The 20,131-nt window shown below is 38.7% G+C and overlaps 1 protein-coding gene across 3 annotated transcripts in view; it reads right to left on the minus strand.

Moving 5' to 3' along the window:
- Positions 1–23: 23 nt before the first annotated feature.
- PTGFR (prostaglandin F receptor) overlaps positions 24–20,131 on the minus strand; it is a 20,797-nt gene continuing 689 nt past the window's right edge. Inside the window, exons 1-3 of one of the 3 annotated variants that reach the window (XM_039711767.1) lie at positions 19,723–19,852; positions 18,630–19,156; positions 24–2,203 (exon numbers count right to left, since the gene is read on the minus strand). In XM_039711767.1, the coding sequence (XP_039567701.1) occupies positions 1,898–2,203; positions 18,630–19,097 (774 nt within the window). In that variant the 5' untranslated portion in view covers positions 19,098–19,156; positions 19,723–19,852 and the 3' untranslated portion in view covers positions 24–1,897. Of the gene's footprint in view, positions 2,204–18,308; positions 19,157–19,722; positions 19,853–20,131 lie in introns of those variants that run through there. The other 2 variants (XM_039711764.1, XM_039711765.1) reach the window with 2 other exon arrangements.

Consider the following 20,131-nt stretch of genomic DNA (forward strand, 5'->3'; position numbering starts at 1 on the left):
AAGCACCTTAACTCTCGGGATACAGTTTGGTAACTTTAATGAGGCTTTGCAATTTACATTCAATGTGTATCAGTACACAAAATATAAGAAATCACATATACATATAAACTTTGCTTTGTTGTTTTACAAGCCAACCAGAGTGAACAACACAAGCTACATTTACTCACACAACAAAATGGAACATTTTCAAGCTTCATTCACCAATCAAAGATCTCAACAATTTACGAAACCAACATTATTTTGCAGTTGCTAAAACAACAATCTTCCATAGGGAACAAATAATTTATGTCAACAGATACACTGACATCACACTCTACGAAATAAAAAAGCCAAGTTGAGCACTGACTGAATGCTTCCAGATCTCAGCAGAACTCACATGAAGCAATAGTGCAGAACTTATACCAGCATCAAGTCTGTCCACCATTTATCAGCCCTATGACTGAGAAAAAAAATCACATACAGAAATTCTTTAGGGTAAATAAAGCCATTTCAGTACAGGGTTATTTAACCCACTTACATTTCAACCTTTTTAAAACAAAAAGGAAATAGCTTTAAAAATTAAAAAAAAATATTTAAACCTTTTGGGGTTTTATTTTCTGATTTACAAACTATTCTCACATACAATATGAATTTGTACTTTGTGAATAGTTTTGGTCCCTCAGACTGTCTTCTTAGTGAATCTGTTTTTAACTACTTTGTTCAAATATACCAACACTTCACTAACGTAGTTATTTGAAGTTAAGTAGGTAAAAATAAAACAGACCTATCTTAAAACAATGTCTCTCATTTTTGGCTTCTGAACAGCACACAGTCACAAAAACCAAAGCTTCTTTTAGCAGCATTAAAGGTGAAGGGCCTTCTGTGTGAATCTGTCCTGAAAATTTTCTGGTACCTTCAAGGACCCTGCAAAAACTGAGCATTCAGTTTGCTTCCACAAACTAAACCCTGCTCCCAAAGCAGCTCCCTGCAGAGGTGCTCATTTGGTCACATATATTTTCACGACACACGTGACCTTTTACAAATGAAGCAGATGTGGAATTTCAGTACCACATGGGAATTTCAGTACATGCACCAGGGGAACGCTTCCAGAATCATCCTTCAGTTTGGGAGGGAGTGGGAAACCACTGTTTTCACAGACTAACCACTGCTTTATGCCTGTTAATTTTAACAGAATTAGCTGAAGGGACTAAAAGCTCACCAATACACCTCAAAACATAACTATAAGGAAGCTGAGCTCATCTGCTTCTCTGTTCCCAAAGGGAACCTCAGGTTTTGTCAGTGATTTGAAAGGAACACTAACACTGATGCAGAGTTTGCAGCCCTCCCAAAAATTCATGGAACAGTAAATGATTAAGAGATCAAGTCAATGAACCAAGCACAGTGGATCATGTAATAAACTGGGCATAAGCAAAATGTCTTTTATATGTACAATTGGTAAATTCAATGCCTAGAAGCACAGAATACCCTTATGGAAAGGATGCTTGACTTTATACTAGAAAACAGTGACTCTGCAAAGGATTTGAGGGTATCTCTGGTAGAAAAATCTACCCCTTTTAAAAATCACCCTGGAGATCACTTCTGCACTTTTAAGAAGTCAGTTAAGGTGAAAGGTTTGGTGGGGAGTGTTATTAAGGAGCCCTCTTCACTTTAGAATACATCCCTTCCAAAACTGGTACTGAAATATTAAATATCTATATTTTTCTCTTCCATGTACTAAAGTGAATTAAAACATTCAAGGGCATCTTTTGGAGTACCAATGTCAAACTGGTAAGCAGCAATAGCAAACCACTCACAATTTAAAACAAATCCCAAACCACTGAGCCTTGGAACTCATTTTAAACTACTGCCCATGTAAGAAGAGTTGCCTCCGTCATCTCTTCATCGACTGAGTTAAACTTTATTGTCCCATAGAGCTGAGAGGCTGGAGGTTTATCTGTTTGGAACTTCCTGGCGACTCTGATATTGCTGCAACCTTCAGAGAATTCTTGATGGAGCTGAGCTCCCACATGTGCAAGTTTATGACGTGCACGCCACAACATCCACTTGTGATCTTGTAGAGGTTCCTAAGAACAGCCTTCCGGAGGAGAATGTACACCCAGGGATCCAGGATCTGGTTCCACGTGGCCATCCGGAGAGCGAAAAGTATCGTTTCACAGGTGTCCTTTGAGCGGCCTTCGTTAATCCCAATTCTGGCCATGGTCACCTGAAAAGCGGAATATTTTAGAATTATGCACCCAAAAACACACAAAGAGAGCATTTAAATGACCAGAAAATCAAGTATTTTAAGACTGTACATTAAAAAACAAAGAGAGTTTGTAAATGAGTAAAATCGTTTCAACATTGTCTCTAATCTTCACACCTTCACAGCATCAGTGCATCCCAAATTGCAACATAAATACTTTCAGGCATAAAAGATTTATCGTCCTAGAAACCCTTGAATGTTTTACAAAGGACATACATGTGCCTCTCCTGAATTACTTCTGCTGAATTCTAAGCAGAGGATGGCAACCAGCCAGAGAACACCCTCCAAAATGAGGGATTGATCTGAGCAACAAGTAAAAATTTAATCCAAATTTGATCCAACAAAGCGTGCCAAGACTGTTCCAGAAATGGATTTTCTCAAGGACAGAATCCACTAGTAGGTCAGCACGTTTTTATAACTGCTATTTATTTTTTCACGTTTTCCTAATTAAAGGCTGCATAAGAAACACTGTACCTTGACTTCAACAAGAAGATTCATGTTTTTTAAGCTGCAGCAGAACACAATTTATTGACACCAGAGGATTTAGAGGTCTGTAGGAAAATTTAAGCCATGGTGACAAAAGCCACTTACCAGTGGAGACATGAGGGTTTCATTCACCTCTGGAAATGCTACAACACATGGACAGACCTCCACCAGCAACAACACTACCAGAGCCAATAACTCCACATGGAGGAATTCCAGACCAGCTCAGCAGGGCAGCATCTGGCAGAGGATACCCAAGAGCCACACCAGCCCAGCAAGCTGTGGCTCTGGCCCCCCTGCTCTGCAGGGACACAGCCCCAGGGAAACTCAGGCCACTGGGACTCCTGCCCTGCAGATACCTCCTTTACAGGCTGGCTGCCACTGGGCATTTGTAACCTGAGTTCCTGTGTGAGGAAAGCCTGATCTGCCAAGCCAGGAATCTGCCAGAAGATGGTAAATTATCTCTCTTGGTTATTAATGTTGAAACCACACAAAGACTTTTTTGGTAGAACGATGAAACTCTGTAAGGCTTTTTGTTCCAAAGCCTTTAAAGCACTGCAGTTATTTAACTAAGAAACAAGATATTTTACAACTGATGCTGTGAGTACACTGATTTATTGGGCAATGAGAAGTAGGGTCAGGCTGTCCATGCGCAGGGCTGTAGTTTCAAAAAGATGCACTGAAAAGAAACTCAACAGCAAAACTAAAGAATAACAATGAATGAAGAGAGAACCTAAAGCTCAACATGCCAGCAAACCTATTTTACTTCTTTTTAAATGCTTCTCTGTATTTCCAGACCCTACTTATAGCTTGCAGGTCACCACATCTGAGTGGTGCCATACACAAGCTTGAATGCACAAAGTGAACTCCAAAAAGGACACTGAGCTTGTTTTATGAAGCCTTTGATGGATTGTTTCTGTATGGCTTCCATGGCAGCAGCAAAGGAAGACCCCAGGAACACTGCTGAGGAAGCTGGTAGGACTGGCAGGAACACAGCTGGGAACTGGTGAGGGGAGGAGGAGGAATGTCTGAGCACCAAGCCAACACAAACACAAGCCAGTTCCCTGAATCTGCTTTTCACCCATAACCACTGGGCACATTCCTCTCTGACATCAGCAGCCCACCCAAACTTGAACAGCTCCTTTGGCTTCACATGGGATATTTTTTCAGGACAGTCTGCATTTTATTTATTAGAGGTCCAATACCACAAGGCAAACTCAGACAGAATACTCCTTACCCTGCAAACAGGACTGGGCAGCAAAGGACAGCTCAACAGAGCTCAGACCAATGTCCTTATCCCATACAGCATGTTTGACTTAATACAGACATAGAAGCTACTAATCTGCCTCTCAATGTACTTAAAAATTCATTTGTTGTTCCTCTCTCATATTCTCTGGAGTTAATAAATGCCAAATTCAGTGCAATTTCATGTCAAAAAAAAAAAAAGCAGTAACTCCATTCAGACTTTGTAAAACTTATTTTGTCATGTTGCCTAGAACATTTGTGAGAATTGTTTGCATTTAGAAGTAATTTGCATTTAGAAGTTATCACCTCTAAGTGAATCTATTAATTTGCTGTTCAACATAAACAACTTCTGCTTTGATTATGGATTTGCATTAAATAAATCAGGACAACAAGGAAAACTGATACAAAATATATGGATTCCGACTTGGAGAAGTTTCATCCAGAACATTTCAGTTCCCTCTTCTGAACATCACACATACAAAAATAATCCATCTAAATTCACACAGAGCAAGTAGAGCTTATGTCCACAGACTTACATTTAAGCAACTCAGCTGTAGGTCCCTGGATTTGAAACAGTAAGATAAAATCTAATTATCTACAGATTTTGTTTTATAAGATTTTCCTAACCATATTACTAACATTATTTGGGAGTATTATGCAGAAATTTTAAAATATTTTCTTTCTTATATCTCTAAAACTAATATAAAAGCGTTTTGAAGTTCTGAGAGGCCAAGATTTCCATACAAAAATGGAATAAGAAAGAGAATCTCATTGCAGCCCTGAACATGAGCATTCTTACACTAAATTACTTGTGGCAGAGCAGCAGGATATGTTGCCATCACTTTGAGTATGAACTGAGAGAGTTTCACTTCTCCAAAGAGACTGCCCTGTTCAGGGGCTCTTCATATCTTCTGAAAAATCATGTAAGAAAACTGCAAGCAACTGTGCAAAGAGGAGACTATGTTCTGGAGTCTTTCTAAAATCATCTGCTGATTTCCAGAACAAGACTTAAACTTCAGTGGAAGAGGGGTGGAATGGAATGAAGTTAATATAAATTATTATTTCTCTCACATTTTCACAGTCTATTTATTTAAATTTAAATTCTTAAAATACTGTTCCAAAGTCAGTTTGAAACCATAGCTTATAAAAAGGATACTTATACACTACCAGCTGTTTAATAAAGGATTTCATTGAAGCAAAACACGCAGACAGTCTGGATTTTCTTCCTGGGTGTGAGAAATTCATGTCACTGAAATGGTTCAAGTCATCAGCTCAGAAATTGCCACCAGAACTTGGTGCAGTGCCAAGTGGACTTCTGAAAGTGGGACCATTTCCACAGGCACAAAAAGAGCACTTCAATTAATCTTATTTGAGTATTAGAGCTCAATAATTGGTTCAAAGTCAGGGAACCAGTTCAAACCCTTTTTTCCTTTCCCTGCAGGTTCCCCAGGCTGGTATGGCAAAGGAATTCTGTTCTCTGTAGGCAGCAGTACCCAAGTGGGGAAGAGGCAGCACTATTGCATCACATCTAATCACCTCTGATCTCCACAACTGAAGTTAACATTCATGCAGATTCAGCAGCATGACTCAAAAAATTAATCCCCAGCTGGTAAACAATACACGTAACTCATGGCATTTTCTAACATATTTAGAAATGTAAGAAACCAAGTAGCACTCTGCTGATTTTATACACTGTTTATATGAAGACAGCTGTAGTATGTCTCCCTGGTTTGGAAAAAAAAAAATCACATGATGTAACTATGACAATTCAAACTTTCTTTATAAAAGGTACTATAAAAGCACAATTTTAAAAGCCAGTTTTAAACCAAGGCTACCTGCTTGAAAGATATAAAGTTACTCTGACTCATACTAGTCCTTGCTGGTTTAAGAAAGGATCTGAGAATTCAGTGTCCCTAAAAATATAGAGAGAGAAATCAGATTTGTGTCAAGGAAGGACTTGATGCAATACATTAAACTTCTGCATACTTTTTGTCCAATCTTAAGCTTCATTAAAACCAAATCTCATTTTGCAAGGTCCAGAAAGTCTGATGGAAAATTTTTTAAACATTTTGAAATTGTTGACTTCTTCAATTCTGCACCTAGCAGACAGCAGAGAATTACCATTTCCCTTAGGGACAAAGCTCAGAGCAATAAACAAAAAAATTGCTCCAAGGCTTCATACCACTCTTCAAACATAAACAGCACTAATTTAATTTTCCTTCCAATTGGATCTACACAAGAACAACCAATAGGCTCAAAGGCTGTGCTGCTTAGTCACATTCCTGTTAGTACCCAAGGACAGCCAGTCAAAACAAGCAGCTGACTTTAGAGCTAGTTAAGAAATAAGACAAAAATGAGACTTTGATGCATTTCATCTCACAGGCTCTAAATCCAGGTTCCATCCTTGACTTCAGGAAACTGGATAAAACCCAGTCACCAAGAGATTGACATGGAAAGCAGAACAGACAAATATCGGAAATTCTTGTCTTCTGCAGCTCAGCCTTCAGACTCACTTCCCTGTGGGAACCTTGCAGACCCTCCCAAGCCTCTTCCTTTGGATTTCCTTACAAGCCATTCTGAGGATTTCCATTAATGGAAGGAAGTCCATGGTATTTTTCAGTATTTGCACAACACTTCTATTTTGTCACTATTGCCTATGTCAAACCCTGAGGTGCAAATCCCCTTCCTCTAAACCACGGAGGTTTCAAGGCAGAGCTTTACTGATTCGGTCCCAATCCACTGAAACAAAATTGAGGATTTCCATTAATGGAAGGAAGTCCATGGTATTTGCACAACACTTCTATTTTGTCACTATTGCCTATGTCAAACCCTGAGGTGCAAATCCCCTTCCTCTAAACCACGGAGGTTTCAAGGTAGAACTTTACTGATTAGGTCCCAATCCACTGAAACAAAAAACATACACTTCTTTTGAATTCCTAGAGTTTTTGGAACTTTTCATTTTATAAAAGCAGCTTCAGTCTAACAGGCAAGGGGTCTTACAGGATAACATTTTGTAGTATTCTATAAACACAGACCTCAGGAAAATAAATTTGCAAAATAGTATGAGAAAAAAATACAAGTGCATATATCTTCACATTTTATGTACCATTTTATATCTCCCAAGCAGAGCTGTTAAAAAAGAAATACTGACAGCAAATTGCCTGTACCATTGCTATATTGATCTTGCAGTGTACAAGCCAAGCATTTGTTGCAACAAAGCTGAGTGTGCTTCTTTTTATTTTTATGTGATTCTGCAAGTCAGTTTAAAAACAAGAGCTTCCAAGAACAATATGCAGTGCACCACTTCTGCCATCAAAATATTAATACACACACTGTTCTACTTATGCCACTTAATGCTGTTTATGTTCTAGATCTGCATATTTTTCCCTAACTGTTTTCCTTTCCTTTTCTAAAAGACAAACATTAACTATATTTTCAACTTTTCTATCACAGATGATCACATTGCTTAGCAATTCAGTTCTGAGCATAGTGATTTTATTAAAAAATGCCAATTTAAAAAGGTATTGTAGACAACAAAATATATGAGCCAGCTTTCCACCACATCAGAGCCCAGAGGGTACTTTTTAAGAGCATACGTAGTAATTCCTTATGCACAATTTGGCAGAATCAGCTCTTGAAAAGTAGCGGCGGAATAAGGGAGTCTCCTTTTCCCTCATGTGTATTTCTGTGATAAAATAACAATGCCACTAAAAAAAATAAGAGTGGAGCTACTGGCTCACTATTCTCCCCCCTTAAAAAGGAACGGCATAAACATTTTGAAGGTATTGTTAAGCTACAGAGGTGTGAAAGAGGTGTGAAAAGTCCAAAAAGTATAGAGAAAACAGGAAAACACAAAATTTTTTACAAAGCAAATACAAATATTTTCTCATATTCCTTTCTCAGACACAGCCTAGTCTGTGACCAGGCAATTTCTCACTGAAGTTGACAGGAAAGATATTATGAAGTAAGCCTCATAACCAGAGGGCAGGGGCAGGTCTGTGTGCATGAACTTGCAAATACTAAGTGAAAGTGAAGTTTTTATTTTCTGTCAACTTTCCCCTTAAACACTACCTATTTTGCATTAGTTTTGCAGTAGGATAAATTCATGTTGTGCTTGAACACATCACTTGAGGTCACCTTTTTTTCTCCTAAATAATCCAAATATTTCTATCTTGGATTGACAATCCTCTATCTTTATATCCTTTCCTTGCCATCAAAGTAAGAAATACCTCAGTTCAAGTAGCCAGCAATGTAATTACTCTCACAGCTCAACTGATAACTCATTTGAAAGGAAAGCATTGTGGGTATGGATAGAAAAGATTCTAGCATTGGAAACAGCAGATGACTCACTTCATAATGAAAAGACATAGCGTCCATACCAAAGTCAAATAAACAACCTGTTTCCTGAGCTACATGCTTTAAAGCTACAAGAAAGCCTGTTTCCACAGCATGAGGAATGTATTCCTGCCTAAGAACAAGGCCTGTAACAAAAAACATCTTGCGCAAAAAAAATTATTTTATAGTTGGAATAAAAATATTCTTTACACAGCAATGCCAGAGAATCTTTACACAACAATTTTAAGGGCCAGAAAATAAGGAAGTACATCTAATATCTATAATAGGGCCCATCCTTAAGTATTTAGGGAGGCAAGGACTATACATATTTGGGATTCATTTATTCTTCCATTAGCATCAGCTGGATAAAGCTTCAAACCCTAGAAATTATCTATTACTTCTCTGTTGTCGCTTTACTTTTCCAAGTTTTCACACTCATTTGGGGAAAGAAATGTATTTTTAATGCTTAAATAAATATTCTAATTTATTTAGGAGTGACAGAACTTCTCCCACTAATACCCAACAAATATCCCAAGAAAGAATCACAAATAACACACGATGCTGGGGAGGAAGAGAACGGCCTGAATGAAGAAAAAAGCCACTATATGCAGACAGCCTGGGGGAAGAGGAGTTGCAGAGGTCCACAACCATAGAACAGACTGAAAAAGTTGGAAGAGACCTCTACAATCATGAAATCCAACCATAACCCCAGCACCACCATGCTCACCACAAAACCTTTTCCATATGCCACATTCACACACCTTTTGAACACTTCCAGGAATGGTGATTCCAACACTTCCCTGGGCAGCCTATTCCAATTCCTCACCACCCTTTCAATGAAGAAATATTTTCCTAATTTATATTTAAACCTCCACTGGTGATCCTGTCCTTGCTGAAGATGGACTGGAGTCACAGTCCCCTAATCACTCGGTACTGTCTGATCTGCAGTGCTTGAAGAAATCTCACTGGAAACAAAGGCACGATGCATTGCTTTCCTGTCATTCTCTTTAGATCACCTTTGTTAAAGTGACTTATTCTCTGTATCATTCTGAAAGAGAAAACCAAGCAGCTATGATCAGAAATATCAAGGCTAATGAATTAGCCATATTATCTACCAAGTTGAAATATATAATTCATCACTGGAAACAAAGGCACGATGCATTGCTTTCCTGTCATTCTCTTTAGATCACCTTTGTTAAAGTGACTTATTCTCTGTATCATTCTGAAGGAGTAAAATAAGCAGCTAAGATCAGAAATATCAAGACTAATGAATTAGCAATATATCTACCAAGTTGAAATATGTAATTCGCAATTACCTTTTTCTTTTATGTTGGCAAATAAATTGCAAGGGCCTATTGTGCTCAACCACCTTTCAGGAGAAGGATGGAAGAGAGAAAGTCAAGTCTCCATTTAAAAGTGATTTATTTCTTACTTCTGAATTTCTTCTGCAAAAGCACCACCTCTGGTAAAAGATGGATTCAATTTTATTTCCAATTCACTAATGAACTGTAAATCCTAAAAGAAACTGCTTCCACTGACTCCCTTCTGCTTCTCTTTCTCTCTTTCCATGCAGTGAAGCAGATGGGAATATAGCTGGTCACATCCCTCCCAGCACAAGAGTCTTCCACCCCACGTACTCATGTCCTGATGTCAGTCATCACGAGGTTGCTCTTGAGCAGATTCACCAAATCCTTTCCATCCTACCCTACTCCTGTAACTTTGGGAGCCCAAACCTCCTGAGGGGCAGCACACAGGTCCAGGACAGCAGGAGATGGCACAGTGCCTCCAAAGCAGCTCCTGTTCATTCCACTGTTCATCTGTTTCACCTCACCCAATACGAAAATGAATCCCAAAGAAAGAGTCACGACTGCTGAAACTTCAGTGCCACCCCTGGTGCAAACCCCCTCTGCAGTGCTCTGCTCCCTTATTAATATATAATATATAATATATTAATAAATATAATTATATATTATATATTAATTATAATTATATATTAATCTAAAATTAATGTAACCTGGTGGAAATAGGCAGCTGTGCCACTTAAGAATACTTGCAGTGCTCTGCTCCCTGTTTCCAAAAGCACACCCACAGGAGCTGTGGTGTGTTCTGCACTGTGGGCACACAGGGAACCTCCATCCTCAGGGAGCCTCAACCCAAACTGCAACTCAGCAATTCCTCTCAGACATTAACCACTTCTACAGCACCAGAGACACAAGTACCTTGTGCTAGAAAGCACCATGCCACACTTCAGATTGTGAATTAACACCATAATAATTATAATAATAAATATTCTCTCACAGAATATATGAATATATATTACACCCTGATATCTGTCATTAAAACTGATGAGGATGAAGGACCTTCTGGAGTTTTTCCATGTGAGTGTATTACTCCCTGAGATTTTTCAGCAACAACTTTACCATTTTAAGTGTTTAGATAGTCAGGAAAGACAGCTTTCCTAAAATAACTATCCAAAAATGGTTATGCCATGTATGACATTTTCCAAAGATGGTTATGCAGTGTATGACATTTTCAAGTAAGAAATGCCTGAATAAGTGTAATATCTAGGAAACAGGAAGAATTCTCTTATCTCAAACAATGGAATGAATGTCAAACATAGAATTCAAAAACTTAACCAAGTGTAATAAACAAGGTAAGGTTATTAATGGCAAATTTATTTTGGTGAAGTTTTCAGAATTTGATTTCTTGAGATGGCAACTTCAAAATTGAAAAAAAAAATCAACCCACATTTTCGGTGAAAGTCACTGACTTCTATTTGAAACAAAATACTGTATTTCATAGTTTAATTCTGTATATACAGAATTAATCTAAATTTTAAAATTGAGAAGCAAACAATTATAAAAGAAAACCAGAAGCACATTATTCTGAAAATACAATGTTCCCACGTGAGTGGAAACCTGCCTTCCCTACTTTTTCTCTCCAAAACAAACAATCTTATTGTATTCTGATGGCACTGCATTAATAGAAAAGCTTTACGCAAATTTTTCCAAACAGCACAAGTAAACATAGATAACAAAAGCTCTATTTATGCTTCCCCAGAAGCCTCTGGTAAAGGGCAATATGTCAATCTCAGCCCTCCTTCCTTCCCTGGTTCCTACCATCACTGCCCATTTCTTCCCCAGCACTTTCCTGTTGAGAGCATCTCAGCTCCCTGACTTCTGAGAGGGGGAGGTAAACACTTGAATTACAAATATAGCCACAATTACTGTAGACTTTCTAAGCACTCTGTGATGAACTACACCCTGGCCCATGCCTATAAACATTTTTCTTAAAATGATTCATGTTTCTCAGAAAGGATAAGGCCTGTAAGATCTCTATGTACTGTAAAAAGATGACAATAGGAAGAGACCAATTTTGAACACCAAAATAGTACTTTTAAAATTCAGTATCATTTTAGGTCGGTATAGTCTAAAATTAATGTCATTCCAGTTCTCATGTAACCTGGTGGAAATAGGCAGCTGTGCCACTTAAGAATACAAGATTAAAGAAAGTCCTCTATAACCAGTACTAAGAAAAGTATGAACATCTTATCCAAAGGTTTCATAGAAACACAGCTGAACAGGTGGATTGGACTTTTAAACACATTGTATTAAACTTTGTTACTCTCTCAACCAACATGTGCAAATTCTTTCCAAGACTATTTTCCTGGGGACAAACAACAGCACAATCAAATTGTCTGAGCTGCTGAATAAACCTTATTCCATGGGAAACTAAGCTGGAAAGAAACTTCTGTCTTGAAATTAAGAAAAACTTCAATCAAAATGAGTGTTCTCTTTCCTCTTAACCTGTAAAATGAGTTACGTATTTCAAAATACCTTTTGGGCCATAATATTAGCGAAGACAGTAATCTTTCAGTAATTTAACCTTGAGTTATCAGGTGTTAGGAGAAACTCAAGCAAGAGCAGTAATTGAATTTGCACAGAGTTAATGGATCTATTGAGAAACTCAGCAAGCAAGACCATGATAGGAGTGGGAGCCCTTTCTCTAATTTGGCTTAAAAAGACAATCAAAATTGAGAATTCCTTTTCAGAGGAACTCAGGGAGCATTTTATTCATTCAAACTGACATTCCTGATCTCCTCTGACACAGCAAGGCCTGGAAGAGAAATAACCACCTACAGTCAACAACAACTATCCCTATATCAATGCTGCAGGCTAGAGGTAAAGAGGCATATCCAGCAGTCCTGCTGCTGGCAAAAAGCTTTTTCTTCATTTTTCCTGGTTCATTTATTAAAACCATAGTGACAGCAGTGGGCTCCTAACAGGGGCCTGCAGCCAGCCTCAGAGATGCACAGACAGTGTCCAAGGGGTTCTCTCTCCCATGGGAGACTTGTCCTAGCACAGGCAGGTATGGGGTGCTCTCACATCCCACATAAACCTCTTCTGCTGACAAGGCATCCTGTCCTTGTGCAGTGTCAGCACACAAACCTTCTAGCAAGAACTCCGTGACAAAAGCCAGCACAAGCATAGGAATTATCACTGATTATCTTCTTTAAAATCTGAGCCCTTGAAAAGGACAGGTAAATGTTGTTTTCCCCTCTGAAAGCCTTGAAACAGCACTGAAAGCCGCAAGGCTAGCTGAACATATTTAAGTGTATCTCCTTCTTCACTCTTCAGAAACACACCTGTGGAAATTGAAAGCCTAATTTATTATTTTTCAAAAGAAAAGATTACTCTCCCTGTTGACAATGCCTGTGCAGGCACAACAAGCTCACGGTGGCTGCAGCTTTGACTAATAAAAACTAAGATAATAACAAACCTCTGCAGAGCAGCCTCACATGGACCTGCATCTTGGGACATCTCCCTGCTTCTCCTCAGCTGCACTTTCTGATTCTGAGAAATCACCAGTCGCAAGAGCACAAGGGATAAATTTTTTAGTAACTCAAGATGTAGGGACAATACAACCAGCAATGAAGGCATACAAACAGCATTAATAAAGCAACAAACTCACATATATGATGTCCATTGCACACATAAGGCAGTGCAACAGAAATTAAACTGCCACCTCAATAAAGACAGAAAACAAGAATGGAGGGAGAGACTTCAAGAGCAACACAGGTATGAACACCTGACAAAGTGTACACAAGGCTACACATGCAAAAACACTCAAACGAGATGTAGAGGATTGCCTTGTACATCCAGCTACCTTATACTGTACACAAGGACGTGGCCCAGAAGTTACTTAGTGTAAAACCTGCAAAAAACTGACCTCCTTCAGCAGATACCAGCCCTGAGGCTGGCCCTGCACCCAAAACAGCTGGCACAGCAGCCAGGCTGGGATGGGGCAAGGGCATTCCAGTGAAAGCCTCCCTGTTAGTACAGCAGCTTCTCACCAGCTCCAGAGCACACTGTCTGAAAGGACCACTGAGACCAGCAGCTGCAGCCTCTGAGTTGAAGTGATTCAGTAAATCACAAGCTGAACGCAGCCCTAGGTGCACGAAAAGCAGTCATCAAACCTCACTGCATGAGACAGTCTGAGGACAAGAAAAAGTCAGAGCAAGTTCAGGGAGACACAATCAGCATAACAAATTGGAAAGAGAAGAGATTACATGACAAGGGGCTGATAAAAATTAATCTAAGCAATAAAAAAAGCAACTGAATAACAGTTGATTTATTCATATGAAATAAACAGAGTTCTTTCCAATAAAAACAGGAATGGCTATTTCCAGCAGTAGAGGGGAGGTAAAACTGGAATGAAATTAATCAGTTAACTTCATGGAAAAAGATCTTAACAAGAATAATTTGAATGTAAAAGTATTTTTCTCAGGCTGTGTTTCACACATGAAAAAGATTAGAAATTTCTCCGTATCATAATTTGTTCCTGTAAATAAATTCACTCTGAAATAAACCTCTCCTGTCCATAGTTACAGACAGTTCTCTTTGCTACTCCAAAAAAACAAATTTTATAATATGTTTATCCCTTGAGCCCTACAGAATACGACATAGTGGTGTCAGAAATTGCTCATACAAGCACAGCTCCAAACCAAGCTGTTTCATGACACGCCAGTTGTTAAAATGACAGCCAAAAAGCAACTTTATGTAACAATGTGTTTCATCAGAGGTGCTTGTCACAAAATGCTCCTGCCCAGCTATTTGCTTTGGGAATCCAGTCCCTAGGAACCAAATTCATCCAACAAAACTGGCACACCCTTAACAAAGGGCTAAGGCTCTCACAAGGATGAAGAAAGCTGAGAAGTTGAAGCTAGTATCTTCAGAACATATTTACCTGGAAGCACCCATCACAAAGCAAAATTATTTGGACTGTCAGAACAACTGTGCCTCTGAAAACCATTGACTACATATATTATTATAAAACTCATGAATTTCCCTTTTTTGGGTTTTTTTGGTGAATTTTCTCCTGCTGTCAACTCCTAGCCATCAGTGTTCCCCCATGAGGGAAGAAGCAGGGAGCACCTCTCATTCTCATACTTCATTAAGGGAAGATTCCCTCACAGTGGCAGAAAACTTGGAAAAGATGCTTATTTTTGAAAAGCAGATGAGATGGAGCTTTGGGAAAGAAATCCAAAGGGAAGAAATCAGAAGGTTCCTGTCCAAGAGCCACGGGGAGAGCTCCACATTGCCACAGGCTTTGCTTTTGAAAAACACTCCATCCATATCTTCAGGAATCTTAAGACAGAGGTGGTGACTGATTACAACACTATATATTGTTATTTATATTATTAAGTATTAGCTAAATATACATTATCTAAATATATTATACACATATATAAATAGGCATCGAAACAACTTCACTATCATGGAGCAGATGCAGAAGTCAAGTTCAGTTCCACACCAGACACCATAAAGGAAAATCCAGGGTCTTGTGATTCTAATGATATCTGAAAATTATTTTACCACAGGACAGTGACAATGTTGAAATATTAACACCAGCTGGAAAAAAAAAATTAATTTAAAATCTAATAGCAAAGTAAATCTGCAGTTGGATTACAGCATTAGACAGGCTCAGTTATGGTAGACTTACACATATGTCAATGGACATACCAGACTAGATGGAAAACAGAGGGAAATAAATTAAAACTCCCCCAACACCAAATGAATCCAAACTCTTGTATCTGCAAACCACATGTGGTATAAAACACATTGCCTTCCTCCACTTTCTCTTCCAGAAGTTTATTTGGCTTCTAATAACTTTGGTTTACTTTGAGGCAATTGACTCTCATGAAACATTTTGTTCTGTATACTCTTTGGGACAGAGAACATAGGTAGAATTCACAATTCAAACACTAATCTTCAAATTCTGACTTTTAGATTTAGCTTGGAGAAAAAAAATTAAAGAAGCAAACGATCACAAAACAAGCATGTATTTACGACCTTTTCCAGAGAATTTCACCTATCAACACCTGCTCATATTTATATCAAGAAATACTTATTTTGGTATATGCTGATTATATTACAGAATGTAAACCAGTCTTTTCACAAATTAAAAGCCCTGAGACCCTTCAGATGTATCAGACAAGCAGGTTTGAATCAGCAATTATTATAAAGCATGTAAGTTGATAAGCCCTGGATGACTTCAATGTAGCAGTTGTGCAGTATGCTCCAGACAAAACTTTAATCTACTGAAGGCCAAAAAACTTGCTAAATTAACACCACACTTGTAATTCTGTTTGTATTCGGTTGCTATCAAAACAAGTAATGGATAAATAAATCTGCAAATCAACTGGTATAAACTCTATGATCCTAACAACTACAAAAGGAAATACCCACAAAGGACCCTGTCCCATTGCATTTCCCACTGAAACTCTCTGGCTAAAACATTGACTGTTCACTTCCTTGAAACTTTGTTCCAAGAATCTAATCCCACACTATATCTACTTTTTTTTTTGTTTTTTAAACCCTTCCTTTCCAACCTAAATTTGTCCACATTGCAGAACTATTTTTCATAATGCCAGGCTGATTTTGGCGTAAGTTTGGCTCATCTCATTTCAAAAGAAATCCAGAGACAAAGCATCACAAAGCACCAGCAGATTTGCCACCCAATGAATCAGAATTCCTTGTGAAACAGCCTCCCTCTGCAACACAGTCCCAAAAAATACCAAGTCCAAAATTAAGCAAGAACTTGTTCACTGGCCTGCATCATAAGCTGATGCATACACCAACTCCAAAAAGGGTCTGAAAAAAATTCCTGCTAGACCAATAATTCATCTTCAACAACCACTTAGATGAAGCTAAATATTTTAACAAAAGTAGTGGTGTGATTTCATTAGATTGCCAAATTCCTGCTAGACCAATAATTCATCTTCAACAACCACTTAGATGAAGCTACATATTTTAACAAAAGTAGTGTTGTGATTTTGATTGCTATGATTTCTAAAACTATAATTTTATATACATTTAATATATACCATAATTAAAACTGAATGGAATAACAAAATCAACCATAGTAGTTGCAATTTAGTGTTCCTTAATGCGTTGAATAAATGAAGCATCTCTTTTCAACTAAAAAAGTTTATAGCTTTTCTGACACCCAAGGGTTTTTCAAAACCAAATTAATCCCCGCTTTTAAGAACAATTATTTTAAATTAAAACAAATGTCATCAGAGAATAATAATGCTGTTTTTTTCAGGGAAAGTGAAGTCCTCATATGAGATCCTTATTTTGAAAACCATTCTATGGCTTGCCCCAAACTTCAGATGGTGTCTGAAATAACTGTTAAAAAGTTCCCTACAAAACTTGCTCTGCTGCTCTGACAACTTTGTTTAATGCTCCATGCACTACAGCCACGACACTGACAGAAGCCAACATCAATTCAAACTATGTTGCAGAGCAAGACTAGAAAAATTCTCTGTAATTTGTACAAAACTGAAAGAGTTTTTGCGCATTTCAGTGACTGCAGACATTCATACCTAGACTTTGCCTTGAAGCTGGCAATACTGGATTAATTAAATGCTACCTGCCAGATACCAAACTGCTGCAGCCAGGCTAGTGTCAGTATCTAATTTTTAACTAACTCAGGTAACTTCAGACTCTACCACAGGCAGTGAGCAGATGAAATACAGCTGGATCTGATACAGATCTCAGACTTAAAATGTCATACTTGTTAGCTCAAACCAAAATTGCTCATTTATATCACTGGAAAACTACGGGACCCTGTTTCTAGGGAAGAAATTAAGATTCCACGTTACTTGTGATTGAAACCCTCTGATCATAGCAAAAAAACTAAATTTCTTCAGACAAGTTTGTTACACTAAAAGAAGCAAAGCTAACACCAGCTTTCTAATGCCATGATACAGCTGGAGCTGTCAAATTCTTTCCCATATCACAATCCCACCTCCTCTGACCTGCTCACTGACAGAGCAGGCACCACCAGCACTGACCCTCTGGGAGTCACAGCAGGGACAGTCCCATGGCAGCTCTGCTGCTCATCTGTCCACATTACAAACCCAGCTTGCTTAGGTCTAAACCAAATGTTGATTTCAACCCACTGCCTACCACTGTTTTTCAATACGACCCTAAAGGAAAGCCCTTAACACCCTGATAATGGAGGGGAGGGTTTTCAGGTTCTTAACTGTTGTCTGCCCTAACAAAGCTCACAAGTAGCAGTAAACTGTTGAAATAACAGCAAACAGACTGCCATAAATAAAAAAATTATTTACACTGTACAGAGTAAAAAGACTTCCCAATCCTAGATTTCACTGAATTTTGGGAAGAGCTCAATATTTGTTCTGAATTATTCTAGCCGTGATTCTTCTACCTCTGTCTGCTCCACAGCACTGGAAATGCAGTCCTCACAATCACTACATATTTAGCTTAGTGTATTATTGATCAGAAGTGGAGAATAAATACCAGTTTTTTATACATGCATAGGTACATACATTATGGGCAATATGCTATAAAACTACTATCAATGAGTAGGTGGAGCTGTTATCACAACATAAGTGCTTTAAAACCTGGAGACAAAAAAAGTATAACTTTTATACAGTGATGTGCATTAAACATTGGCAAATACATTATGCTCTTACCAGGAATGGGCTCCAGCAAATGCAAGAAACACACATTATAGCCAAGAGCTGAATGATCATTTCAAAATGATGAGATCTGCCTTGTCTTTGTTGACTTTTAAATTTGACTCTTAAGAGGGTAATTCCTGTGACAGCATTGCACAGGAATGAAATAGCAAGGGCCAGGAACCCAAGGCAAGAAAAAAGTAAGAGATAAAATCTGTCTTCCCAGTCCTCAACATGTTCTGTTTTATAGAAGCACCAGGTCCTCGATGCTTGAATTTGGTAGGCTCTAAACCTAAGAATAGGCAGCAAAGCTATAAGAACAGCAAACAGACATACCATAGTCAACATCATTTTCACATGTCTAGAAGTCATTTTTGTAGAGTGAAATATTGGCTTAGTGACTCCAATGCATCGTTCAACAGCCATCACACTGCCCAGGAAGAGTGGGCACAAACCAAAGAAAACCATGCAGATGCCAAAAACACTGCACAGAATGTTGGACTGGTTAAATCGAATCCAGTCTTTATCTGATGCATACACAAACACTGCAATGGCTCCATTGATGAGGTGACCGAAGAGATCTGTGACAACCAAACCACTGGCAAGAAGCAAAAAGGAGGCTTTTGATTTCTGTCTGAATCTCTGGTATGCCTTCATGAGAATTACTATTGCCAGACTGTTGGACAAAATTCCCACCGTCATGAAGATTATTGAGAAGAAAACTGAAATCTTTTTCTCCGTGTGGCACGTTGTGTTTTTCAAGACTCCAAATCCAGCCAGCCCTGGTGATTTTGAACTGTTCATGGTTAGGAAAGGAGATGCAGCCCTCAAAGCATTTCAGCAGTCTTGCAATCAAAAGGCATCTGCAATTATAAAAACAAATATACACAATGCTGTAAAAGGCATACCACTGTTCAAATGACATTTGAAGCAGAAATTCCATAATATTAGTCTGTGGTACAAATCGAATTTTCCACTTTTCTGAGTGATATGATATGGCATCACATTTTAAGTTCATCATGCACAGGGTAAAACAATTATCTGCATGTATTACACAATGCAAGTATAGCCTAAAGGAAATTTAGAGTCTCTGTATACATAATAAACACAAAATAATGTATAAAATATATCATGGTTATGTACATGTAGTAAGATAAACAATACAAACAAATCTGGAGGTTAAACTACGCTAAACAAATGTTTTTGCAACAAACTCCAAGAATGACACTATTTAACCAGCCCAGCCACAGTCAAAAGTGAAATACTGAAACTGAAGCATTTTGAGATCATTATCACACTTTTTAAACATTTATTTTCAAAACAACTCCACTCCCACAAATTCAAGTTTCAAAGCTTTAACCTAACCAGCGCTGAAGCCTTCAAGTTCCCAGTGCCCTCGCTGAAGCACAAACTTGGTTTTTAGACGCACCGTAATTCAGAAACCAATTCTGCAAGTTACTTTACACTTTATCTCACATCTCTACTCCAAGGACATTCCTAATAGCAAAACCTCCCCAGGCAGGAGGGAAAAAAAATTATATAAAAAAAAAAAATGGAAAAAAAAAAAAAAAAGTAGGGGGGAAAAAATCGGTCGTTAACAGCCCGTATTACAAACTGGTGCTGAAGCCTCTCGGTTCCGGAGCTACTTCGGGAACGGGGCACGCCGGACCGAGGCAGCTGTGCCGCTCGGGAGCGCTCAGCGGAGCGCGGCCGGCGAACTCCTCAGACGGAGCGGCACGGCACGGCACGGCACGGCACGGCACGGCACGGCACGGCACGGCACGGCACCGCGCCCAGCCCCGCGCTCCGCGGGCGCGCAGCGGCGGCAGCCCCGGTGC

This window comes from Passer montanus, unplaced genomic scaffold (genome assembly GCF_014805655.1).
Source record: "Passer montanus isolate IOZ18808 unplaced genomic scaffold, ASM1480565v1 scaffold25, whole genome shotgun sequence".
NCBI classification, from domain to species: domain Eukaryota; kingdom Metazoa; phylum Chordata; class Aves; order Passeriformes; family Passeridae; genus Passer; species Passer montanus.